At 43.0% G+C, this 26,453-nt stretch overlaps 1 protein-coding gene across 1 annotated transcript; it reads right to left on the minus strand.

Annotated features, from left to right (window-relative positions):
- Nucleotides 1-606: 606 nt before the first annotated feature.
- On the minus strand, nucleotides 607-25,939 carry YWHAQ (tyrosine 3-monooxygenase/tryptophan 5-monooxygenase activation protein theta). The gene is made up of 6 exons (XM_089672029.1): nucleotides 25,783-25,939; nucleotides 21,637-22,044; nucleotides 10,412-10,535; nucleotides 2,647-2,810; nucleotides 2,278-2,373; nucleotides 607-1,765 (listed from the first exon to the last, which is right to left on the minus strand). Exons 2-6 carry the CDS (start codon nucleotides 21,931-21,933, stop codon nucleotides 1,706-1,708), a joined length of 741 nt encoding a protein of 246 aa, XP_089528155.1. The 5' UTR covers nucleotides 21,934-22,044; nucleotides 25,783-25,939; the 3' UTR covers nucleotides 607-1,705.
- Between the last annotated feature and the right edge of the window lie 514 nt (nucleotides 25,940-26,453).

The raw sequence follows: 26,453 nt of genomic DNA on the forward strand, positions 1-26,453 counted from the left end.
CTTGTTTTCACGGGACTAAGATTCAGCTCTGCAGTCACTTTTGCAGCAGTTTTCTTAATCCAGGTCACAATCCTACACAATGGCCTTTTGGCCAGTTGACAGTGCTTATGCTTATCAGGCATTTTCCTGGAAAATGTACATGCCATTACAACCTTAGATACTGTACCTTGGGACACCACAAATAAATTAGTAACTTCAGTCAGAGGCATCAGCTAAGCGGCAGCAACAGTTTGCCCTTTTTGAAGCGCAGTAAGCTCTGACATGACCATTAATAGCAGTGCATGCAGTGAATAACGAAAGTGAGGCTTCCCACCTGTTAGCTAGGTGTCTCATCACACAGTGGAAGCTAATGAATGCTACATATTTCCACTTTCAGCACAAAACACGGCATCACTTTCACACCTGCAAATCATGTAGGGTTTCCATTTTTTGCCTAACCCCTCAGAATTTCAAAGACGAGTTGTATAAATGTAACACTAGGAAAAGAGGGACCATTTGTACTGCTATATATGCGCTTCCTTTCTACTTACAAACCACACACAGCCCTTATCTCACATTTCCTTTCAAACAATAGGGGTGGGGATTTCTTCAATTTGCAACAAGACATGGTTTACAAAATGTCTTTATTTTCATACATAATTTCCAATAACAGAAGGGATAAATTGCACAAGATCTTTTTTTTCTTCGCATGTGGAACTACAATGACAAGAAACAAGCTGAGGTGTTCAAACAATCACAGGATAAAATGCGACACCCTCATTACAGGAATACATCTGGAAGTTATAAAAAATAAACGTGTCATTCAAGAACTAGTAAAGTGGCTTCCTTCAACCTTGAAGTTCCAGTGTACTGAAATGATTACACCGCAGATTACTGTGTGCATAACATGCATCTGTTACATGCCAAGTGAACACCAGGACAACAAGGCCAGGAGTGTAATGATGGGTTTATTGGAATAGGCACAGGTTTGTCAACTGAACAGCAGCAAGGAGGGAAAGAAGAAGAAAAAAAAAAAAAAAATATGTCCACATTTGCTGTTAGCCACTGATTTAAATGAATAGCTGCTATATAGAAAGTACAAAGAACCTGCTAACAGCAATTTCATTTAATTCAATAGCCAAACCCAATATTTACTAACGGCTTTCAATACCCCACAATGTACAACTTTGGGTTTTTACAGGGAGGGAAAAATGGAAAAAAATGCTTTGCAAAGTAAAAGTTATGGGCCCAACCAATAAAAAGGGGTAAGGTAATCACCACAACCAAAATTGGCTGCAGCAGTTTTCTACATTGTACATTATAATACACAACACATCAGTTGCAGAAACTGGTGGTTCCAATTTTTCTATTTAAATATCAGAAAAATTTCAAGTCCTTGACATAAGTGTCCTGTAATTACTTATGTGCATTTTTTTCTATATATATATATATTTTTTAAATTTTAAACATGAAGTGAAACCATTAATACTTCTCTACAGCAGTAACCGCACACCAAAAAAAGTCAACGACCTCAACATAAAAATTAAAAAAAAAAAAAAAAAACAAACAAAAAAGGAGTTTCCCAAAGCTGCAGCGTGAAGAAACTAAAAACTTTATTTCCGTTACACATGGATGGACTCTTTGCTATAGGAAATCCACGTGGAGCGATTAGGAATGGAGACGTGTAAAAAGGGTTGTTCTGGGAAAGATGTGTCTGCTGCACAGGTTAGTTGTTCTCTTCTGGTTCACCACCCTCACCACCTTCATTAGTATCCGACGTCCATAACTGGAGGGGAGAACAACAGTAAAAATTTTAACATGTTACAACAGTGCAAGGCTTACTCACATCTCTTCCCATGTAATAACATTCATAAACCTGATGAAGTTCCACATGCTTTAATGTCCATTATCTAAACACATGAGGGGTGGGAATGTATATATTTAAGCTCACCAGACAGATGTGGTGGCTACATATTTTCCCCAACAGACACCCCTTTCATTCATTGGATTTCACTTAAATCATGGGGACTCAATCATGTGTGAGGGTTACTTAGGGCAGCCTGCCTAGGAATGCCAACTTCTCTAGGCTGACACCGACATTAAAACATTTTGATGTTTGCATAATTCTTCCCAAGAGCCAAACCCGCTGCTGCAGAAATTATCTAATTATCAGTTTATTGCACCAATTGGAATGCGTGAATGAGGTCTAAAGCTTGCAGTTGCACTAATAGAGCACAACACAAGTCCAAGAAGCCAAAGTATTTAAACATGACATGGTGTAAAAAAAAAAGCACTTACTGTTAAGTTGTCTCTAAGTAGCTGCATTATAAGAGTGCTATCTTTGTAGGAGTCTTCATTGAGGGTGTCTAGTTCTGCGATTGCTTCATCAAATGCCTATCAAAAGAAATGTCAATATTTTAGCCCTAATTCGTCAAAAAGGGTAAAAAGCTATATAAAAGATTAGTACAAAACAATAAATCTGGGTTGCAGGATCATGGGGGATGGGCAGAGTACATACAAAAGCTGATATTTGGGCTTGAAAGCCTCAAAAGAAGTTCAAGGTTAGAACAAGAGCACTCCAGCTGCAAAACTCATGACCTGTAAACTGGTTACAAATTCAGGGGGTTAAAATTACCTAGAATTATATATGTGCAGGTCAATACTCACAGTCTTTGCCAGTGAACACGCCTTTTCCGGGCTATTAAGAATTTCATAATAGAATACAGAAAAATTCAGGGCCAAGCCCAAGCGGATGGGGTGGGTTGGCTGCATTTTTTGCTTGCTGATGTCAAATGCTTCTTGATAAGCTCCTTGCGAGTCTGCTATTGGCTCTGTAAAGGTAAAAAAAATATAAACCACAGTTATAGCATTCTACAGAACATTTCACATTGTATTTGATATGCGCAAGCTTTGAAAGGCTCTCTGAGGCTCCTTCAGGCAAACAGATAAGAGGGAAATATAGATTACCCAGTAAGGAGGGTGGGGGATCCCCGAGTCAAAGCAATACCGCTTGTTAACTTTCATGTGCACTGCAGTGGTGTTAAAGTAGGTGTATGCAATCAAATCAGAAACATTGGAGCCCGGGAACCCCTCAACTACTGAATTAAGTGTGGTTTTATTTGATCAGGTAACACTGTTGTATGAAAAACTTGCTGTAGTAAAGCAGAGGACAAAACCCGACTAAGTCAAACTGCAGTTTAATGTGAATCTAAAGCCATCTTCCCTGCTTTTGATAGAGGTGTGTTTTTACTGTTGCCCATGTCCCTGTGCTGGGGAGATTCACCCTTTGGATTTTTCTTGTCCCTACAAATAAATATTTCCCAGGACAAAGCTTGACAGCAGAACAAAATATTGGGGCAATGTTCTAAGAGCCTCAGACCACTTCCCCTAGTTTGGAAAGACTTCTCACTTCCTGTTGTGTGTATAGGGCAGCAAGGAAGGCAGGCAGTGAGCACCCAAACAAGATCCACTGCCTGAAACATTACAGGCCATCACCACAGTGTGTGGTCTGGTTCTCAAGGCTGCACTGATCTGGATGCAAGGCTTTTACATTTGTAGTAGAAGAGAACGGATTAGGTTGATTGAAGAATTTATATAAGAGCTACTTAAGCAAAGGGACGTCTCCATTGCAAAGAAGAGGTCCATCATCAAATCACTAGCAAAAAAAACCTGGAGGTCTCAGAGTGGGGTAGGGCTATAGGAGAACTATCGAGAAGCATGCCAAAAGACTGGCCAGTGTCCAGTCACTTGAAAGGTAGCAACCTATATCAATAGGTCTATGAGGATAGAACCCAAAAGGAAGACGAGGACCAGGGCTGCTCTCTACAAAAGCATTTAAAAGAATGACCGCTACAGCGCGGTTGTCCAGTTCTGGGAGGGTGTCATATGACGCCCTCCCAACACGCCGCCGGCAATCTCCATGATCACTGTGTCCTACGGACACAGATGATCACGTAATGTGGTAAAAAGGACAATCACAGCAGCCTTTTACCACATAATCAGCTGTGTCCAATGACACCGCAGATCACCGGGTAAACGCAGTTGTCGGCTGCACTTTCCTCACGCTGTCACAGCATGAGGAAAGTACTGCCGATAACTGGCAATTGTCAGAAAACAGTTCAGCACTGATGACCAGTGCCCAGCAGTGCCATCCACAAGTGCCCAGCAGTGCCCCACCCCTCAGTGCTGCCTATCAGTGCAGCCTCATCAATGAACATCAGTGAAGGAGAAAAATTACCTGTTTGCAAAATTTTATAATAGAAAGAAAACCTGTCAAATGTTTCGCTCTTTTGTTTATAGTGCAAAAAAAACAAAAAACAAAAACCCATTGGCGATTAAATACCACCAAAAGAAAGCTCTATTTATGTGAAAAAAAAAAATTATAAAATTTTCATAATGGGTCCAGTGTTGCATGACAGCGCAATTGTCAAAGCGAGACATCGCTGAAAGCTGAAAATTGGCCTGGGCAGGAAGGGGGTACAAGTGCCCAGTAGGCAAGTAATGATCTAATCCAGCTGCCAAAATATTAAACCATCTGAAGTCTACGGACAACTAAAAGGGGAAAAAACAAAACAAAACAAAACAAAAAAAAAAAACAACTTTGTTTTGGACAGAGTGAGAACACCTGTCAGTTTTATTGCGGTCTGTGCCCCCATTCACTAGGTCCATTTGTTCTGTTAACCGTTATAAAATGTGAAAAAAAAAAAAAAAAAAAAAAAAAAAAAAAGGGCGCATGAGCAAAGCGGACCAAGATGGCCACCATCTGATTTAGCTCCGCTCACCCCGGACACTCCGCCTCCTCTCCCTGGGACATTACAGCAGTCATCAGGTCTCTGCTGGTCTCTATAGGTGTCAGAAGGTGTGGGAGTGCAATCGGTGGCCATGGTTCCTCCTGATCAGGTCAGGGCTAAGCAGCAAACTAATCCTAAACCACAGCACCGCCCCCCCCCCCCCCCTGCAGACGAAACCACAAGGCAGTCACGGGGAAACAAGAGGATTCAGCCGACAACTCTACACATTCCCCTCTGCCCTGCAACCATCCCGCACGGATCAAGATTCTGTTGGGTAAGATTCGAGAAATTGTTCGGGAGGAGCTTGCCAAAACATCCCGCAAACTATCAGACTTACTCAAATAACTTAGAAATGTGGGTGAGTGGGCTGCTCTCCTAGAACACAGAATGGATTATGTTACTACAGTTTTAGATGGCCATTAGGGCGATACAGAAAATCTGCAGGCAGACATACACATTCTCTTAATCAGTTGGAAGAGGCGGAGAATAGAGCTTGTCGCAGTAATACTCATATTAGGGACCTACTATTACAGGTCTTCATGGCTCTGCGTTTTCCCTGTTACAAGAGTTAATCCCCGATGTCCCAGTGGATCGCTTGGAAATAGGATACACAGAGCCTTAGGCTGCAGACCACCTGAAGGCCCACCTCGGGACATCATTTTGAAGTTGAACCAGCAAACACAAATGCTCCTGCGCTTGGGGATGGACTCGATGCAAGGCTGCAACCACATTAAGAATGTCCTGGAACATGCACACCTTGCTGCCCTCAACAGACCAGGGGAATCCAAATATACTGAATGAGGAAAGAACAAAGAGGGCGCACAGGCCTAGTGCATTACCATAAAAAATGTTTTATAAAATAGTTGTTGTACTCACAAAACAATAAAGTCAAGGCACATCATAAAAGAACAGCTGGGTCAACACCGCGCTGAGTGGGGCCAGGGCTCTGAGGAAGAGGCAAGTCCTCGAAACGCGTCAGCCTATTGGATGTCTACATTCCCCATTACAGACTGTTACCCAGCACGGTGTTGACCCAGCTGTTCTTTCATGATGTGCCTTGACTTTGTCATTTGTGAGTACAACACCCATTTTATTTCTTATTAAACATTTATGGTAATGCACTAGGCCTGTGCGCCCTCTCTTTGTTCTTTCCTCAATCATTTTGAAGTTCCATTATTATAAAAAGAAGGAACAGCTGATGTGAACAGCTAGAGAAATGAAGACCCTTTTGTTTCAGACTCACCCCCATCAGATTTACTGACCTTGATGTGTGGGAAAGGGTGTGGTGGTTTGATGGGGTTTATTTTTTCTATGAGGGTTTTTTTTTTGCTTTCCTCTGCTTAGGTCAAAGCCCTCAATTGGGTCGGTTCGGATAATGTTATGTTGCTTTATTTGTTTGGGGAGCCTCTAGGTTGATGGTCGCATTGAGCCTAATGGGGTATGTGTCGGTTGAATTTTGGCCCCCACATGGCGCGCTTCCATGGGTGAGACAGCGGGTTCGCAGCCTCAGCCTGGAACTAGTTAGTTCTCTGCATCTGCTGTTACGAGTGGGTGGCTCCTACCGCTCATTGCTGAGATATGGAGTATCATCCCGCCCAATCATCTACACACTGTTTTAAGTGTTGGTTTGACCCCTTGTGCATTTTTTCTGGGGTGCTACATGCCACCTTCTTGTTCCCTGATGCAGGGTAGTTTTCTGTTCCCCAGGGGTTCCATTGGATACACGTGGTGCATCACTCTGGCTCTGAAGCATTCTACCCATAGTGTGTCCGTTTTTTTTTTTATGGAGTTTTCTTCCTTTCTGGTTCCCTTAATCTTGGTGATGACCCTTAGCTTTTTTTTTGCCTTTTCTCTGTTCACCTTAGGGGTTGGGGGGATAGGTAGATTAGTATGAGGCGCTCCCATGGTCGAGTAATTTTTGTCTGTTGTCAGGACCCTCACTTGGTTGTCAATTTTCAAGGTTTGAATTCACCGCAGAAAACGGACTAAAGTTTATAAATATCTTCGCTCCTCCAAAAATCAATAAGTGTGCCTGCAGGAGGCTCACCTGACCTCTTATAATTCCTGATTTTTAGATAGTCATTATGTCCAGGTCTTTTTTTGCCTCAGCCCCTGTTAAAAAGAAGGGGGTTCTTTTAGCAATTCGTAAATCCTTGCCTTTTCAAAGAGCATAAAGTAGTTGGACCCCCAAGGCCGTTCGTCGTAGGGATCCTACAGGATGTAGAGGTCACATTCTGTATATACTATGCCCCTAAACTGATCACATTTGCGACTCCTTTTCTTCCGCATTTACCCTCGATAAAGATTCCTACGGTGCCATGGTTCCATTATCACACAGTGTTCAGTTCCCTCTGTGTCCACGAGCTCCCTCTTGGTATCAATGATTCTCTTCTCTCTTTCGCTTCTGTAGTTGAGGATGTCCGGATCCACTCCTTGGATTACTTTCGGAATAACCTGGTTACAGTCTCTTCGTCTGTCACCCTTTTGGAAGCGTATAAGGCGACTATGGGTCATATCATACAGTTGGCTTCCAGGCGGCGTAAAGAAAGACCAACATCGGCGGACTTTGGAACGTGAGCTTGAATAGGTTATGGTGCTGTTTAAGAGGTCTCCAACGGCTGAGCTCAGACGGAAGGTAGACAGTCTTTGCACAGATCTCAATCTGTTTGACTGACAAGGCTGAGCACCATTTGCGATGGTCTCGTCAGAAGTTTTATACGACTGGCACCAAAATTGGGACTATGTTAGCTAATAAGTTACGATCATTTGCCCCTCAACATCATTATACTCTGAAAACTAGGAAGTGTCTGAGAACCTCTAATCCCAGACAGTGGGGGAGTTCTCATTTTTCTAAACTATGCTGGCTCGGGGGATGCCCCAGCTGATGTCACTGACACGTTTCTTTGGAGACTCCTCTACCCCATATAATGGATGATCAAAAAGGGGCACGTTGGGTGCGGATATTTCACAGGATGACTACTGAACTGATGGCTACTAAACAGACTATTGCTGGTTTTTGAAAATCCCCTACTCTACAATTTGGAGGTCAGGTCCAGAATCCAAGGTTTCTTTATCAACAAAAAATTGACGGCGGTATTGGAGGATAAACATAAGTTTCCCTGTTTGGCAACCAAGGGTGGATTACCGACCAGTTTCTCGTTTTACTACAAAATTTACTAATTATGTGTTGCGTTTTGCCTCTCCTCTCCCCTTATGAGGGGATGGTGTCTCCTGGCTCTCCACAAACACCACCCCCCCCCCCTTCTCCCGCAAACTTTGTTGGCCTGTTTTTTTCCCTCTGCTCTTTTTGTTTTCCGGTCCTCTCTGATTCCTCCCCCCCCTCTTTCGTATGGCTTGTTTATATTAGACCGATTGTCTAACATTTATTTTTGTCATCATACAGGTCTGATTTCCAGGGACAACATTGCCTCATGAGAGTGTGGCTCTCTGTGTTTTCTTTTTGTTTCTTTGTATGTAGCTTTTATATTTCTGAAAGTGGTTAAGGACCTCACGGCCCTTTGCCTTCAAGCGTTATCTGGACCCCAGTGCGGGTCTTGTATGTGTAGCTCTGTGCTTGCTGTGTGTTGTTCCCCTATTTTATTGTTTGTATTACACAATTAATGATGATTTGTATGTTTCTTTTAACATGCCTAATAAAGTTTTTGGTAAAAGAGGGGGGCAAAAAAAAACAAAAAAAAACAAAAAAAAAAAAAACTTGGGGGCTGTCCACAGAAAAGCATAAAAGGGGGAAATTTTCCAATGGGGACACTGGACCTGGTGGTCACCAGTGGGACACAGAAAAAAAAAAATTACACACACAGTGAAGGAAATAAGTATTTGATCCTCTGCTGATTTTGAATGTTTGCCCACTCACAAAGAAATGATCAGTCTAAAAATCAAATGGTAGATGTATTGCAACACAGAGACAGAATAGCAAAAAAACCCCCAAAAAAAACAATGCATGCCTAACAAATTATGCACAGATTTGCATGTTTATGAGGAAATAAGTATTTGATCCCCTTCACAAAACATGATTTAGTACTTGGTGGCAAATCCCTTGTTGGCAATCACAGAGGTCAGACATTTCCTGTAGTTGGCCACCAGGTTTGCACACATCTCAGGAGGGATTTTGGCCCACTCCTCTTGGCAGATCTTCTCCAAGTCATTAAGGTTTGGCAACTCGAACTTTCAGATCCCTCCACAGATTTTCATTCGAATTAAGGTCTGGTGACTGGCTAGGCCACTCTAGGACCTTAATGTGCTTCTTCTTGAGCCACTCATTGTTGCCTTGGCCGTGTTTTGGGTCATTGTCATGCTGGAACACACATCCACGACCCATTTTCAATGCTCTGGCTGAGGGAAGAAGGTTCTCACCCAAGATTTGACGGTACATTGCCCCGTCCATCATCCCTTTGATGTGGTGCAGTTGTCCTGTCACCTTAGCAGAATGTTTCCACCACGATTGACAGTTGGGATGGTGTTGTTGGGGTTATTGGCAGCATTCCTCCTCCTTCAAAACACGGCGAGTGGAGTTGATGCCAAAGAGCTCGATTGTGGTCTCATCTGACCACAACACATTCAACCAATCCTCCTCTGCATCATTCAGATGTTCAGTGGCAAACTTCAGACGGGCCTGGATATGTGCTTTCTTGTTTGGATTATGGTTACTTATGCCTGTTATACAATCATTTTGTGAGTATATTTCCTTATTAATAAAATTAGTCACTATTTATTGAGGTAATGCGCAAGGTTTGTGCGCTTTCATCTTCCTCTATGTGCTTTCTTGAGCAGAGGGACCTTGCAGGCACTGCAGGATTTCAATCCTTGTCAGCGTAGTGTGTTACCAATTGTTTTCTTGGTGACTGTGGTCCAAGCTGCCTGGAGATCATTGACAAGATCCTCACGTGTATTTCTGGGATGATTCCTCACTGTTCTCATGATCATTGACGTTTCAGGAAGTGAGATCTTGCATGGTGCACCAGACCTAGGGAGACTGACAGTTGTTTTGTGTTTTTCCATTTGCGAATGATTGCCCCAACTGTTGTCACCTTCTCACCAAGCTGCTTGGCAATCGTTTTGTAGCCCAGTCCAGCCTTGTGCGTCTACAATCTCGTCCCTGACATCCTTGGACAGCTCTTTGCCATGGTGGAGAGTTTGGAATCTGATTGCTCCTGTGGACAGGTGTCTTTTATACAGGTAACAGAATGAGATTAGCAGCACTCTTTAAGAGACTGCTTCTAATCACAACATGTAACCTGCACGAATGACACTTGGTAGCCAGAAATAATGCTGAATGATAGGGGATCAAATGCTTATTTTCCTCATGAACATGCAAATTTGTGCGACATGCATTTCTTTTGAATTTTTTGTTGCTATTCTGTCTGTGCCCACTCACAAAGAAATCGGTCTAAAACTCGAATGGTAGGTATATTGTAACAAACAATCAAAATCAGCAAGGGATCAAATACTTACTACATACATAAACCATCCCTTACGCTAACTAAAATAAAAATGCCTATAGCTCTACTTTAAAAAGGACAATATTTGGGGGGGGCATAGAAATTTTCAGACTGTGGCCCTGTTTTTTTTGCCACAAGACAAATTTAGACCTCAGTTTCATTGAATTCTAAAAGAACACTCACGGTTTCGCTCATCTTCCTTCGCCACTTCTGAAAGGTATCGGTAATAGTCCCCCTTCATTTTCAGGTAAAATACTTGGCACTCTGGTTGCGTGGCTTTAGGAATTAAGAACTTCTCAAGCAGTTTCTAAGAAAAAAAAAAAAAAAAAATTGTAAAAAAGCATGAAGGACGGACACACACACACCCTAGTAACCTGAAAGTATCTTCAAAGTATGTTCAGTGCTTTACCTAACCAAGTTCACCATATCTGTCCCCACTTCAAAGTTTATCTTAAGGCTACATGCATGTCATTACTTGCACACTTAACGGCACTTACATTATGCTAATGACCTATAATCCAAGGCCATTTGATATTGAGGAACAGAATTCCATATACAACAGTATTTTGCACAGACATCCATGAAAGACAAGAAAACGATAGTGGGACAGTTATACGCAAATTCAAACTCTGGAAGCTGTGCCCAAAATAGGCAAGCATAGGGCAAATGACTATTCACCATCATTGCCCGTGTCTCCCTACAGCTACTCTTCCACATTGTCTTCTAGTGGTGTACCGAAATGAAAATTCTGATGCCAAAACAGGTACCAGAAATTCTGAATGCATGTGGCCGAAAACCAAACCATCTGTGTATGTGGGGGTGGGGAAGCTCCAATTTTTTGTATTTTTCTTCTTTCATGTATATTTTATACTAAAACACCTCAGACTGTCTACTTTGCAAAAAAAAGTAGTTATTTGGAGGATGTGTACTGTCCTGACATTTTTGGGCCTCAAGCAATTATAATGGCCGTCAGTACTTAAGGACAGATCGATTTTTAGATATATAGAATAGTTTGTAGAATCTATAGCTTTCCTACAGACAAAATAATAAACTGATTTGGATTATTTTCACCAAAGAAATGTAGAATACATCTTGGCCTAAATCTATGAACAATTATTTATTTGCTATATTTTATAACAAACGAAGAAAAATGTATTTTTTTTTTTTCAAAATTGTGACAATGGGTGCAGGGAGAACCACCATCCGGGATCACAAAGCGTGCATCGCTGGCGTCAGGCGGTGACCATAGGAGCATGTTGCAATCTAAATATGGGTGGAACATACTCCCAAAGCTGTGCTTAGCCTTTAAAAAAACAAAAAAAAAAAAACAAACATTTTACACTGTCTCCCGTTATACAATTCATCCAAAAAAATAACATGCTGCTCTGAAATTCTTTATTGTAATATTTCTAGCTGTACCATCATCCAGCGTGGATGCCATTTCACTACATTGCACTGTGGGGAGGGGGAATTTGATGCTGTTAACCAAACACTAAAGTGTTTTGAAATGCCTGTGATTTACAGAGCTTTTTGAGAGTCCAGGGTACAAAGAGAAAGTTCTGGTGGTGGCCTAAAATTCCACCCTTGCAGTGGGGCTGTGCCTGCACTTTTAAAGAATAGCTACTTGTTTATCTATGGGATTTGGTAAAAACAGCTTTACTTACCTGGCCCTCTGCTCCTGCAGGATCCTCTGCAGGCCAGCCCCCAAGGATCCTGTCCCCTCTGCCACTGCAGTCCAAGGTCCTCAAGATCCATAATCCTGCAATGAGGATGCCCAGGGATAGTCCATTGCCAAAGCAATGGGGCACACTGTCTTCCAGGGGAGCAGAGGATTGGTCAGTTAAGTGCTTTTTGCAAAGCCAAGATATATAAAAGTAGCAAACCTGAGAGTGCAGCCACAGCTCCACTGCAAGTTAGGTTACCTTGAGTTGGGCTTTACACACCTATCTAAATGCAAAAACAAAAATATAATCTATTGCAGATTACCAATCTTAAAGGTTGCAGCTTCATGACTACTTTTTGCCCTTACCACTGGGAAACCCTGCAAACAACACTTCTATGTCCCACCTTTTTCCACTATATCTATGGAGCAAACCATGGTTGTCACACAGGCTGGACTTCATTATCTTTATTAGGGTCTGTGTTAAAGGGCTTCTTTCTTTAAGTATTGCTTTACAAGACTATGGAAGTACAAACAACACACTTGAGGTATGAAAACACAGGTCAGGTGTGGTCAACTGCAGATCAAATACACCCGTTAATGATTTCTGAATGATCTCAGAAGTGTTTCAAACTGACGCCATCAACATAGGATCTCTCATGGTGGATTAGTTAACAGTTACACACTATAGATAAAATTCGGTGTGCTTTTTAGGCCTCATGCATAGAGCTTTAAAAAAACGCTGCCCTTACAGGTGGATCAGCTTTTTTTCCCAGCCTGTAAAAGCACCTCTATGGAAGTCTGTGCACTCATGCACACAAAAGGCATTTACAGGCGTATCAGAAGGGGAGCATTTACAAACTGAAAAACAAACACTAATGTAGCCACCGCATCCAAGGGCTAGTAAGACACCAAGACAAGTGTTACTGGCTGGATGACCAGATGAAAAACACAATGAGCCTGGGTTCACATATATGCGGTGTGGTACATCGCATGTGATTTGCGCCACATTCCTGTGCATATCACATGCAATTTGTGTGCGGTGCAATTGAAGCCAGTTTGTATGGCTCTAATCGCACCGCACTCAAAAAGGTGCAGGACCCATTTTTGTGTCCGCACTAGAATCGGATTGCATGGGTATTCACACCTATGTGATCCGATTCTGCACATCGCTCTGCATTTTGTGGACCAATTTTGGGGTGTTCACACACACAGCAGTTTTAATGAATGGGGTGCAATTCAGATGCGATGCAGAATTCGCACAGAAAAGGCTGGGAATTCCGGACCGCATCAATGTGAACCCAGGCTTAGGGCACATTCACACCAGAAACTGTACATAACTGCACGTTTTTTTCCTTGTAAATATGCATGCTATTCTATGTGCATTTGACCTGTGAGGTCACTTTTCTTTCCTGGGGCTTCTATGTGCACTGTGATGCGCTGCAGTGCAGAAAAATGCAGCATGCTGTACTTTACTGCACTGGTGTGAACTATACATTTCACCCTGTCCCTTTCTCAATCTGTTTTTCTATTTTCTGAGAGGGCAATGTAGAGAATAACAGAGTCAGAGCAGCAATTGCACTTGAATATGCAAGTCTGTTTTCTTTTGTACATATTTGGAATATTCAGATAAGCGTGAAGGTCTCAGAGCCTTTGAACTCCCTCTATATTGAATAACACACAGGTCAAACATCTTTCATTGCAAGTAATGTTTTCTACTGTAACCATTTGCTCTGCTCTACTGGACTTTGAAGATTTGTTCTTGGAGTCCGGAAAGCATTGCACCAGTGATCAACAGATTGCTGGTGCAATGCAGGACTTCTGCAGACCTGTCAGTATCTGTGTGCTTGTACCTCGTATGGAGAAGCAGATGCACACCAACAAAGAATCAAACTACTACAGCGCAGTGTTATTTCATTAACTACAAGCCTACAGCCACAAAGGCTGTTGCAAAATGTAGTTTTCCCATTCACAGAATACTGTGAATGAGTGCTGTGGCCAGGCCCTGCAGACCACCTTTACCTGTGAAAAAAGGGGGGAGGGGTGTTTGACTTTGGGGAAAAAAGATCCCCAGTTAACCGTCACAATCGTGAATACGGGCTGGTCTTTTCGTAGCATGTTACGCCCTGAATATGTTACGAATAGGGAATTTATTCTTTAAATTGCTAGCATTGCACCCAACTCTGAATGTCCCTATTGTGGGTCAACACAACAGAGCAGATTTGACACAAATCCACAAAAAGCTAACTCTCCCTCTCGCCAATCTCTAACTATTCTGTAACCCAGAAGGAGCTAATCAATTTATCTCAATGAGTCCAAGTGTGTACAGGACAGCTCTGAATTTGGCATTTAGCTTTTTTTGCACTTCATAGTTAAAAAAAAAAAAAAAAAAACACACACACACACACACACACACACACACACACACACACACACAAAACATTCAATAGTATATTCAACAGATTGAAAGTTTAAGCACTTCCCAACCTCACCATAACCAAAAAGCTACATAGATGTCCTCCCAGAACCACAAACCACCTCCCTATGCCCCTAGGGAGCACTGATTGTGCTGTCCTTTGGACACAGCTGATCACGGATCAAGGTAAAAAGGACCAATCCCAGCACCCCTTTACCATGTAATCAGCTGTGTCCAATCACAGCTGATCCCATGTAAACGAATGCCAGTTATCAGCATTTCCTTTCCTCATGTGCAGACACGGATGATAGGAAAGCCAATAACCGGTAATGTCGTGACCACACATTTACACCGATAATCAGTGCCCATCAGTGAAAAAGAAAACATTTGTAATATTTAAAAAAAAAAAAAAAAACCCCACAGTACTGATTAACCACTCACCTACTGGGCACTTACACCCCCCTTCCTGCCCAGGCCAATTGTCAGCTTTCAGCGCTGTCACACTTTGAATGACAGTTGCGGTCATGCAACACTGTACCCAAATGAAATTTTTATTTTTCCACACAAAGCTTTTTGGTGGTATTTAAATCACCACTGGGTGTTTTTTCCCCAAATATTTTGCTTTTTTGTTTATAGCGCAAAAAATAAAAAATAAAAAAGTTTTTTTTTCTATTATAAAATTTTGCAAACAGGTAATTTTTCTCCTTCACTGATGCGCATTGATGAGGCTGCACTGTTGGGTGGCACTGATATGCAGCAATGGGTGGCACTGATCATAAATGCCGATCTGTTTTCGGACAATTGCCGGTTATCGGCAGTACTTTCCTCACGCTGTCACAGCAGCTGATAACCGGCAACTGCATTTACCCGGTGAGCTGCTGTGTCAGTGGACACAGCTGATCACATGGAAAATGGTCGCTGTGATAGGCTATTTACCACATCACGTGATCAGCTGTGTCATGGAGATTGCTGGGTGCGCGGGACACCAACCTAGAACTGGACATCCGCACTGTAGCTGTCATTCAGCTATAGGGCAGTTGCCAAATGGTTAATCACCACCAAAAAAAAAAAAATTCATATGGGTAGTGTTAAATTACCACGCAATTATTGAAAGCCAAAAACTGGCCTAGGCAGGAAGGGGGTGAAACTTCCCAGTATTGAAGTGGTTAAATGGGTGCAGTGGCCTGTACAACATGCAATTATGCATCAGTAGTGAGATGTTCCATGCATCCACCCCTAGCAGCCTGTTAAATCTTGGCAGGAGTGGTTGTGGTTCCAGGTTCACTTTGTTTGGCCCCTTCAATGGCCAGCTGCGATGAGGTCAGTCCCACATATGTGCTTGGCAGTCACTTCACCACGACACAGAGCGAGTGCCATTAATGTAATCTGAGCAGCGCAAGCAGTTATGGACAGAAGAGATCATCAGGGTCTCTTGTCAATAAAACCCTACCAGTTGTTTTTTTTCTCCCAATTTTGGAGTTTCATACTACTTGAAGGGGTAAACTAGCAGTCATGTCACTAGAGAGGCAAGTGATATTGTGTGCGTGCAAATCCATATATTTATACCCGTTTAAACAGCATGTAGATCTGTGAAACAGTATACAGTGTGTTACTTCTATACTGTATATGTACTGCTGTTCTATGCATAAGGGGCTAGATATAAAATCCTAGATGGTGATGGGCTGTATATACACATTTCACACATCTGACCTCTCCAATCTGGGTTACCCCCTCCAGTAAATTTCATATTTCTGTCTCCTGCACTGTACATAGTCTGAAGTTTTAAGTCCCTACCAATGTTAAATATAGTATGCTGTATATGCATCTTTTTCTCAGCAAGGTGACCTGCATACCTGTAATCGAGTGGCTCAAATTAACACAGAAAACAAACAATCTACACTCCCCAGAAAGGGTTTATGTAAGAACACAGTCAATCAATGGTTGTGACTGAAAAAAGTGATATTTAAGATCCCTTTTAGGTTTTCTTGCCAAATACTGTGCTTTAACCTCCAACACTACTGTGTCAGAAGCTTCCTGTACCAGGCAGATCACGCTACATTCTCCAGGCCAAGAACTGCGATAGAATACAGGAGGCTCTCTTGCAGCTATCAAACAAAGAAAATCCCATACATCACACAATATATGCCAACATGACTAAAAATGCAATTGGCACTGATCTGAAATTCTACACTTAAAAACCGGAAAGTCAAAACGAGTCAAATCATACTGAAGAGCAAGATTATGCCATTAAAAAGTGAGCAGTACAAATGAAGAAAACCGATTAAATAAAGCAAGGTAGCCAGCGTAGAGGTCTAGGACAGGACACACTTTCCAGTGTAGAACTCTGCTGCAATGTTTGCAGACATCATTTATCCGCAGCATGCTAGTTACTGCAGTGCCACAGGCAGTAGGATTTATGCAGCTTCAATGATTATCGATCCAGCAAGGCCACATGGCACCACTCCTGCACTGCACACATGAAGGCAGCCAGCACAATGCAGTATTATACAAAGCAGCAATAACATGAAGAGGGAAAGGAGGGGCTTTTTATATGCTAAATGACACAAAGCATCTAAAATGTAGAAGTCTGCCATTTTCACCATCCCTATGCAAAAACTGAAGGAGGGCATTTGAAGGATAAGTTCAGCTTCAGGGAAGTTGTGGGGGAAGCCTGAAAGCTCAGCTATGTTTGATAAGCAAATAAGGTCTAGGAGGCAGTGCGCAGTCACACGCACACTACAATAGTAAAGTGGAAATCCTAAATAATGAGTTTCTTTTAGTTTCTGCTACCTTTTGGTTTGAAAGGCCCCTTTCACACAGGTGGTCCGCATATTTGCGTACCTGTCTTTGTGCTGGGAGCGTGCCGCACTGCGCGCTTCCAGCACAGAGACCGCGGTGTCACTGAGGGCCCCGGGTACCGTTCTAACAATCAGGAACCGGGACTCCCGATTCCAGGTCACATGATCACTGTGATAGCCTCTGATTGGCTATCACAGTGATCACTGTGCAGCCCGGCCCCTTGTTTTTTTTCTCTATGAATGGAGAAGATGGATACATTGTATCTCTAACTCCTAAAAAAAAAAAAAAAATTGGTATCAGTTGGTGTCAATATCAGTGTGTTTTAGGTAACAAAAAAAAAAAAAAAAAAAAAAAAAAAAAAAAACCACACCACACAAAAACAAAATGTGCTTTATTGTTTCTGGGCTGTACTACAGGTACAAACAACAAACAACATACACATATATGGTATTGTTGTGATTGTCAAGAGCTGGAGAATTTATTTTGTGTCGTTCTTTGGTAGTAGGTTATGGTAGTAACAAGAAACACAGCTAAATAAAAATATTTTTTTTTTACTATTTTGGACCAGTTTTCCTTTGATAACGAGGAAAAAAAAAAAAAAAAAAAAAAAAAAATCAGGAGATATCCATTACCATTTACCACCAAATGAAAGCCCAATTTGTTCTGAAAAAAACAAGACAAAAAAAAAACCCAAGGTATAATTCACCTGGATGTACAAAGTAGTTGTACTACTCCATCGTCACATGCCTGATGAAAGGATCCTGCAAGACTCCGAAACATAGCTCTTGCTGTAACTATGCGATAGCTTATTAAAGCTTTGGACCCATATTGGGGTACTTTGGTGTGCTGGTGACATTTCTCCCTTGTGATGCCTCTCAGTTCCAGCCGATGGTCACTGCACAGCACCCACCTACCTACATGTATAGCCACTGATAGAGGAATGTGTGTGTTGGGGTTTTGGCATTATGTGCTTAGTTGTAACTTTTTGGCAATACATTTTTTTTTAAACTTTCTTCTTTTGCACCCCCATCACACGTGATGATTTTTAGGCAACATGTTCTTTGAGACATGCAGGGTCCAAAAAGACTGGTTGCCTCCACTCAATGTATTGCAATTGCAGTATCAGACTGGAAGCAATCGGGTGCAGCTGCCCAACTGCTTCCATCTGACAGGCAGAAGCCTACCACCTTTCAGGGTTTTTTTTTTTTTTTAAAAACACAATCCCGGCGGCTGTCAAGTCTGTACAATGTACAGACATGGCGGCAAAAGGGTTTAACCACAGGGCACTTATACCCCCCTCCTGCCCAGGCCAATTTTCAGCTTTCAGCGCTGTCGCACTTTGAATGACAATTGCGCGGTCATGCAACATTGTACCCATATGAAAATTATTTGTTTTCACACAAATAGAGCTTTCCTTTGGTAGTATTTACTCGCCACTGCGTGTTTTATTTTTGTGTGCTATAAACAAAAAATAAATAAAGCAAAAAACATTTGGGAAAAAAAAAAAAAAAGTTTGTATCTATTATAAAATTTTGCAAAAAGGTAATTTTTCTCTATCACTGATGTGCATTGATAAGGCAGCACTGATAATTAGTGCCGATCCCTTTGCTGACAATTGCCGGTTCTCAGCAGTACTTTCCTCATGCTGTGACAGTTTGAGGAAAGTGCAGCCGATAACCGGCAACTGTATTTACCCAATGATCTGTGTGATTGGACACAGCGATCATGGACGGCGCCAGGTGTGTGCAGGGGGGCCTGTCCTGGAATGCCATCATCCCAGGATTACACAACCTTCGGCTATAGCACAGTTGGGAAGTGGTTAAATATAACTAAAGGCAAACTTTCTTTTTTTTTTTTTAAGTTTTGGATAGATGGCAGAGGGATTAGAACCTGTATCAATTTTTATTGCTCTCGGTGTCCCCATTAAGGAGATTCACCCTCTCGATTTGTCCCGTTTACCATCAGTGAAAGTAACAAAAACACACACTTTGGGTTGTCCCCAGAAAAGTATTAGGAGGGGAAATCTACCAAAGGGGGGCACTAGTTCTGATGACATGGGGGTTCCCAAGGGATTCCCTTAATTTCAGGGATTTCCTCACTTCCTGTTTGGCCATGGGATCTCTCTGCAACGGCATACAGATGGTGAAAAACAAAACAAAAATCCTGACAGGAGTCATAACCCTCTCTTGCTTTATCCAAAACGGAAAAGAAAAAAAAAAAGTTTGGCCTATAGTTCTAATTTAAAAGTGTTACACCAGCCAGTGGGATGGGGAAGTTAGACTATGCTGAGGCCTAGCTGGGAACAAATTAACAAGTATCGGTTGCAGTCACTGTACCTTTAACACTTCCTCTTCATTCTCCAGCAGGGCCAGAGAGGACCACAAAACTGGCAGTTTCCAAGGGCAGTGGATTGTTGCAGCTGAAATCACAGGCATTTCTGAAGAGCTGCAGCTTCACTGTCTGTACAAATCAATTAAAGGCTGACAGGAGCCACAGATATTCACATATCTATACCTGTGGCAAGGAATAGATGAGCGTCCATGGACACAATGTCAGCACCCAGGACTAGACATGTCCACAGGTAACTGCTGAATGTGCAAATACATGTGAAAATTTGTGAACAGCTGTGGCTTCTGTCAGCCTATCATACAGCTGCAGTCAAGAACTACTTGTTAAAATTTGCAGATTAAAAAAAAAAAAAAAAAGTATGTTTACACATTTTTGAAAAAAAAAAAAAAAAAAGTTGATCACCCCCCAAGGAACCTGTAAAGAATTGCACGCACTTTAAGCACATCACAGGTACAATGTCAGGCTCCTGCACACTCCTAGGATAGCCCATACTTCTGATACACAAAAGATACTTGAGAGCAGGAAGATCAATAGATTACAAGAGCGTTCACCAGCACCCTTGCAGTTCCAATAATGTCAAGCGACAGCGGGTGCTTAATGTTACACATTGCACCCTAAAATAGGAGCGTAAAATGTTCAGAAAGGGGAATCTTTAAGAATCTTGCAGCAAAATCCTGAATTAGGCCTAATCAGTCTCACTCATTCCAACACTACAAATAAAAGTTGTGCCTACATACACAATTTAAAAAGATATTTAAATCCAAGAACGAATTTCATTTAGCACAATATCAGCTTTCCAAGCCATGTTCTGCAAGCTACAAAAACACCTGTTTTCTGAAACCGCCTCATTCGCTGAGGCAGCAAGCGGGGGCCACTGGCTCCCTCTGCTGTCAATCACAGCCAGGCAGCCAATGAGGAGAGAGGGGGCAGGGCCAAGCCACAGCTGTGTGTGTGAATGGACACAGAACAGTGGGTGCCCCCATAGCAAGCTGCTTGCTGTGGGGACACCGGACTGACAGGAGAAGCCAGGAGAGCCTGCGGGGGACCCAAGAAGAAGAGGATCCAGGCTGCTCTGTGCAAAACCACTGCACACAGTAGGTCAAGTATAGATAGGTTTGTTATTTTACAAAAAAACAAAAAAAAAAAAAACGATTTGACGACGTGGAATGATGGTACCCTGAAAGGACATATCCTTTCCCCCATGCTGCTGTAAAAGTACTGCACAAAATAGGTGCCACCTATGTACAGATTTCAGTTATTGATCATCGGGGTGGGGGGACATAAAAAAAAAAAAAAAAAAAAGTCAGTGACAGGATAAATCTCAAAATTACCAAAAGAACAAGCCAATGAAATGTCATTCTACAAAAACACAAATATTACATAGCAAAAAATGTAAAGTGTGTCCTCGCTGTACATACACCTTTAAAAGAAATGCAGGAAAGATCTTTATTTAGGGTTTCTGAATTGTAAAAGGAAGAATTCTAGGTATGGCATTTTGTACAGTTACATCGGTCCAGCTTGGACCAATGTAACACTGTATACACCATACTTGTGAGATCCCTCTAAAAAAGGTGGAATTCACTTTAGTAGACACCCCTACTAGAGTGATCTTTTGCCTCTGGGCCAAGTGGCTGCCCTGCTACCTTCTGAAGGCAGGATGTAAGCTACTCAGCACGGGCGCCATCCAGAGAAAGCTTTGCATTTTCTCAATGACTGCAAAGCATTCTCTGATTGAACGAGGTGGTGATGTCATTGCCATGCCACTCCACCTTGTTCAATTGGAGAAAGCTTTGTAATGACTGAGAAAATGCAAATCATTCTCTAATCATGCCTGTCCTAAGCAGCCGATCTATACAGCAAGGCAGTCACCTGGCACGGGATGTGGAAGCTAGTAGCAATCACTGGAGTAATCGTGCCTTCTGCAGTCATTTTCAGTTTCTAGCATGATCCCACAAGTATGATATATGCATAGCTGCACTGGTCCAGGCTAGACCAGTGTGACAAAACAAAAGTGATACCTGGAATTCTTTAAGAATGTGACACAATCCATCACTTGTGAGGGACAAACTAGATTTCCAAAAGTAAAAATAAATAAATAAATTCTAAAGCGAGCTTTACTACAATAACCAGACATTTCCTTGTGAAGCCATGTCTATTCTCCATCAATTCAGATGACCAACTTACCAAAACAGTGTCACAAACGCTTTTGAGCTCGCCCTCTATTTTCTCCCGGTATTCTTTAGTCAATTGCAACTTCTTTTCCGATTCACCTGACTTCTGCTCAATGCTGGAAATGACCCTCCATGAAGACCTCCTTGCTCCAACCACATTCTTGTAAGCAACAGAAAGAAGGTTCCTTTCTTCATTGGACAGCTCATCTCCGTATTGTGTTACATTCCTCATGCAATCTGCCATATCATCATATCGTTCTGCTTGCTCTGCCAGCTTGGCCCTCTGGAGCAGATCGGGTCTTTCTGACATGGCTTATGTGTGATTTGGTACACAGGAGATGGAAATAAAATTAGGAAATCAAAGATGTGGACTCAAGTGAGGAGTTGTAGCTGGAATTGGATTACAAGCAGGGAGCCAAACCTGTATGAAAAAAAAAAAAAAAAATATTAACTTCATAAAGCCATACAGAAAAAAAAAACACAGCATTTTCACATTACTTAAGGAACTACTTTTTAAATTATGTTTAGACAGGGACATCAGTATTTTACTGGATGTGCATAATACACTAGAGACAGTATAAATCATATCATACCCAATTAAAAACAGCAACCTAGAGTAACACCTAGCATGTAAAAAAAGACAGGGTTGTTTAGTTTCTTTTCCAGCCTGGCCAAGACATCTGCATGGAGTTTGAATATTTTTCATGAATTTCAAGGGTTTCTTCCAAAACTCCAAAGAAATGCTGGTACATTAACTGGCTCCTTTTGAAAATTGGCCCCAGGAAGTATATATGTGAGATAGGGATCTTAGACTGCAGTGCAAGCTCGAGGGCAGAACTAATGTGGATGTACAGTATGTAAAACACTATGCAAATTGTAGGTACTATAAACAGCTATAATACAGTAACTAAAGTTACCTTAAAGCATACAGTTCTAGGGCAGAAGCATGTCATGCTAGAATAAAAACCAAAATCCTCCAAAAAGATTGTCTCCTTGCAAAACGAGTTAAAGCATGAGTCAGAAGCAGGAGGAGCTCAGAAATTAACATCTAACTAGAGGAGGGAGCAGGAATGAACCAAGCTGCCCTGCCTTTTGTCTCCAGGCTCTCTGAATCATCCCCGCCCTGCCTGCCTCTCCCTCCACCATTCCTCCCACCCCTCAGGGGAGCCAGGCTTCCCATCCCAGCAACATGCTACCAGCTTCACACAACCTGCAAGACAGACAGTGCAGGGAAATGCCAAGTCCTGCAAAGACCACGGCTGCCATTCTTCTACCAGTCAAAAAAGGGATAGTAGCCAAATACAATGATTTTAGATTACTGCAGAGCCACAAACGTCCCAGTGAGCAGATTTATGATCACTAATTATTGAATCTAGATATCAGGAAAGAATAGTTTTCCTTCCAGCTAATTGACCATAGAGATTTGTGATTAGTCACACCACTTTCCTGACCCAATTGTATTGCTCACACTCCACGTTTTACCTGCAAATCTATGATGCACGATACCAACCCACCACAATGAGCATCAGCCCACGCAGCAAAATCCAACATACACGGTAATGAGCAGCAGACTGGAATATTCTACATGTAGAAGGATTATACAGAGCAGGAATCTCCCTCCTACCACTGGAGGGAGCGAGAAAACCCAGAGATGGAGATCCTCACACACCAACTGCAATCCACCTTCATTTAAAGACAGCCATGCAGAAGCCATAGAATTGCCCATGCTGCATATGATAGAAGGTGCAAAGTATCCAGTGCTACAGGCTCATTAACCTCAAATCCTAAAGAAACCACAAAACCCCAACATGCTACAGACTCAGCTTAAAGGAATACAGATTTTGTATGCAAGCTGACCCCTATACCCGTAAAGAATATTCAAAGGTTCCACAATGAGTCCAGCGCTCCAACATTAAACATATTTCCTTTCCCAATACATCGGGCAGGGCTGTTAACGTTTGTAAAGCCTATTTTTAGTTCTGGGCAGAGTAGGGAAGAGTTAAAAACGCATCAGGATGTTTATCAGCTTGTGTCCACCCCAGGGAATTTTCCCTTCACTTCCTGTCCTGAAGACCTAACAGGAAATCTTGCTCATGTGATCAGAATTCCTCTCAGTGTCATCTGTCTCAAATGGAGAATTTTCCCAACTCCTCCTAGGCCACATTCACACAAGTGTCCTCAGTCCGCCTCCATAGTGGACCCCAGGTTGATCAACTGACCCTAGGGCACTTTCACACTGGTGCCCTCCATCCCATCTCAGTAGGGGACCCTAGACCGATGCTCTGCTGAGTCAGATAAATAGGGAAGTCTTCTGCCCGACATCTATGTAAACCTGCGTATTCCTCTGATGTAAGTGATGCAAGTCCGCCCACAGACAGTCCTTAAAAGCAGACCTGGACTTGCCCACATCCAGTCCTTAAAAGCAGACCCGGACACACAAATTTCCATCTGGTCCTGGGCACCGAAATGGAGCCAGAAGTGGGCAGATCTAAGCAGACACATGCCTGGTCACCCACATTGATACAATGAAGTCCATTTCTGATCTACGTAATAAAGGGTTTGAAAAACGGAACACCGTTTGTAGTAAAAAAAAAAAACAAGTCAGAACATTCTTCCCATCTAGCTAACCAGCTTCGAAAGCAAGCCCTTAAAATTTCCTCCACTCCAATGAAACCTGAGATGTACAACAGTTTTGTTACAATATGTATGATTTTCACCCGAATGAAAGCCAGTCAGTGTTAGGATTTTCTGACAATTTTCTGATCCTGCTCCACATTTTCTCATTACTGTATCCTGATTTGACCCCATTAACCACGAGAAAAAATAAATAAAATTTGCAAGTAAATCTTAGTGTATGGCCAGACTCTGGTTACAAAACGAACATAATTGATCTTCCCATCACTTCTTGCCTGGGCAGCGTTGTCTCCAGCACAGATTTTGGGGAGAGGGCTTCCCCAGATAGAATTACAAACCTGACAGAACTAAAGACAGCATTTAACCCCAAACAAACTTAATATATTGCAGATTACCAAGCATTAGATGTGGCTGCATTAGTTTTATTTTCTTTGGCTTTTTCCCTCCGATTTTCCCCTGATGTGGCCAGTAACACGCCTCCTGCACTGTGCCTACACTCTGGATCAAGGAGCACCTTTAGGCACAGCAGCATTGTCAGTCTTGGGGGGGTTAAGAGTTAGCTGTACAACAGATTTAAATACACTAACAAATTGAAGCCAAACTCCAGCTCACACTTCTAATCGGTTACAGCACTTATTTTTTCCCCCTTTCAGGCTAAAAGGTTTTAATTAAATAAAAGCTGATCATTGAAAGCACCAGTCAAGGGTAGATGGTTTGCCACATCCCTCTAACTGCTACATCGGCAGGACAGGTTAAAAAAAAAAACCCAAGCCACTTGCTGGCTGGAACACCAAATGATATAAAAGGAAAGAAAGCCTAAAAAAGAAACCTAATGCATCCAAAACATCTAAGAATTGGTAAGCTTTCAATAGAAAGAAAGTTTGCTTTTTGGGTTTAATACAACTTAAACCTCATCCCGTCTATTCAACAGGAGCCAGATACCTTCTGTAGTCTCTAGAGCCCTTCCTCTAGAACAGGAAGATGGAGGTGGTGGGGACCGTCCCTACATGTGGGCAGCACATTATACTGGAGAGGAGAGCCCAGCCAGCAGAGGAAACGACATCCATACACAGGAGGGCCCTGAGGAAGCGGAGCCTGGGCCCCATACTCCACAGATCTCACACATTGGCCCCGGCCTGGGAGCTCAATGGCAGCCATGGAATGCAGACACGACGCCTGTGTACCCCGCAAATGGCCCCGGCCTGGGAGCCCATTAATGGCTGCCATGGAATGCAGACACGACGCCCGTGTACCCCGCAATGGTCCCGGCCTGGGAGCCCACAGAAAGCATAATGGCCCCGGCCTGGGAGCCCATAGACCTGTTGTATAGGACGTCTTCCTGCCGCCCATGAATTCAGACACAATGGGCCGGGCTGCTCGCAGCCAGCCATTACACGGGCACCACGTCCGGTCCCAGCCCACAGAAGCGGCGGTAATGGCGTCTGGCGCACATACACGGCAGTGAGGTATAAAGGCGTGCCGCTCCCATCGCAGGAGCGGGAGGAAGCCGCATTGACACACTCACCTTAAGGGCGCTCCTCGCCTGTGTGAGCCGCGGGCCGGCGCTGTGATGAGAAGACGGAGGACGGGATGAAGCCACACCACACACACAGCGTACAAGAAATCTTCCAGCCTCTACCTAACCCAATTACCAGGCGTTGGCAAAAGGGGCGTGGGAGTGAAGAGGCCTTCGCCAATCAAAACCGAGATGGACACCCGCCAATTCCGTGTTCCTTCGGCCCCGTGAGCCAATGAGAATTTAGCGCGGGAGCTGAGGGCTGGGTAAAGGGGGCTGGGTTAGGTTGAAGGACAGGGCTACGGCTAGGTCCACGGGGTTTCCGCCAATGAGGTGCAGGGTGGCGGGACGTCATTGTTGCTGTGGGAACAGAGTTGCAGCTTTTTTAGTTCTGGCTCCTCATGCTCAGAAGCCTGGGCGTGGTGCTGGTTTCCTGCAGCCGAGGTGCTGCACCGCAGGCGGGGAGGATTCTTCACCTGAACCTGGGTGTGTGTGCTGGACTAGCAGAGATATGAATGGTGTCCAGCACTGAGTGCAGGGTGCTGCTGCACTACCATTGCTCTGGTGCCAGGATCTTTACCTGGCCATGGAGGTTGCCGAGCACGATGGGAGTCTGTATAAGGGGAGTCCAGGCTGCTGCACTGTGCACCACGTGTGGAGGGGATTGCATCATGTTTGTG

This window comes from Staurois parvus, unplaced genomic scaffold (assembly GCF_062004578.1).
Source record: "Staurois parvus isolate SC_StPar_1 unplaced genomic scaffold, SC_StPar_1.0 ptg000118l, whole genome shotgun sequence".
Lineage (NCBI taxonomy): Eukaryota > Metazoa > Chordata > Amphibia > Anura > Ranidae > Staurois > Staurois parvus.

Coding starts and splice junctions, on each gene's coding strand:
- YWHAQ (XM_089672029.1), bottom strand. CDS start 21,933: ATGTCAGAAAGACCCGATCTGCTCCAGAGGGCCAAGCTGGCAGAGCAA. Junction 2,374..2,646: donor CGTGTTCACTGGCAAAGACT/GTGAGTATTGAC, acceptor TTCTTTTGATAG/GCATTTGATGAAGCAATCGC. Junction 1,766..2,277: donor TACTTAGAGACAACTTAACA/GTAAGTGCTTTT, acceptor TCTCCCCTCCAG/TTATGGACGTCGGATACTAA.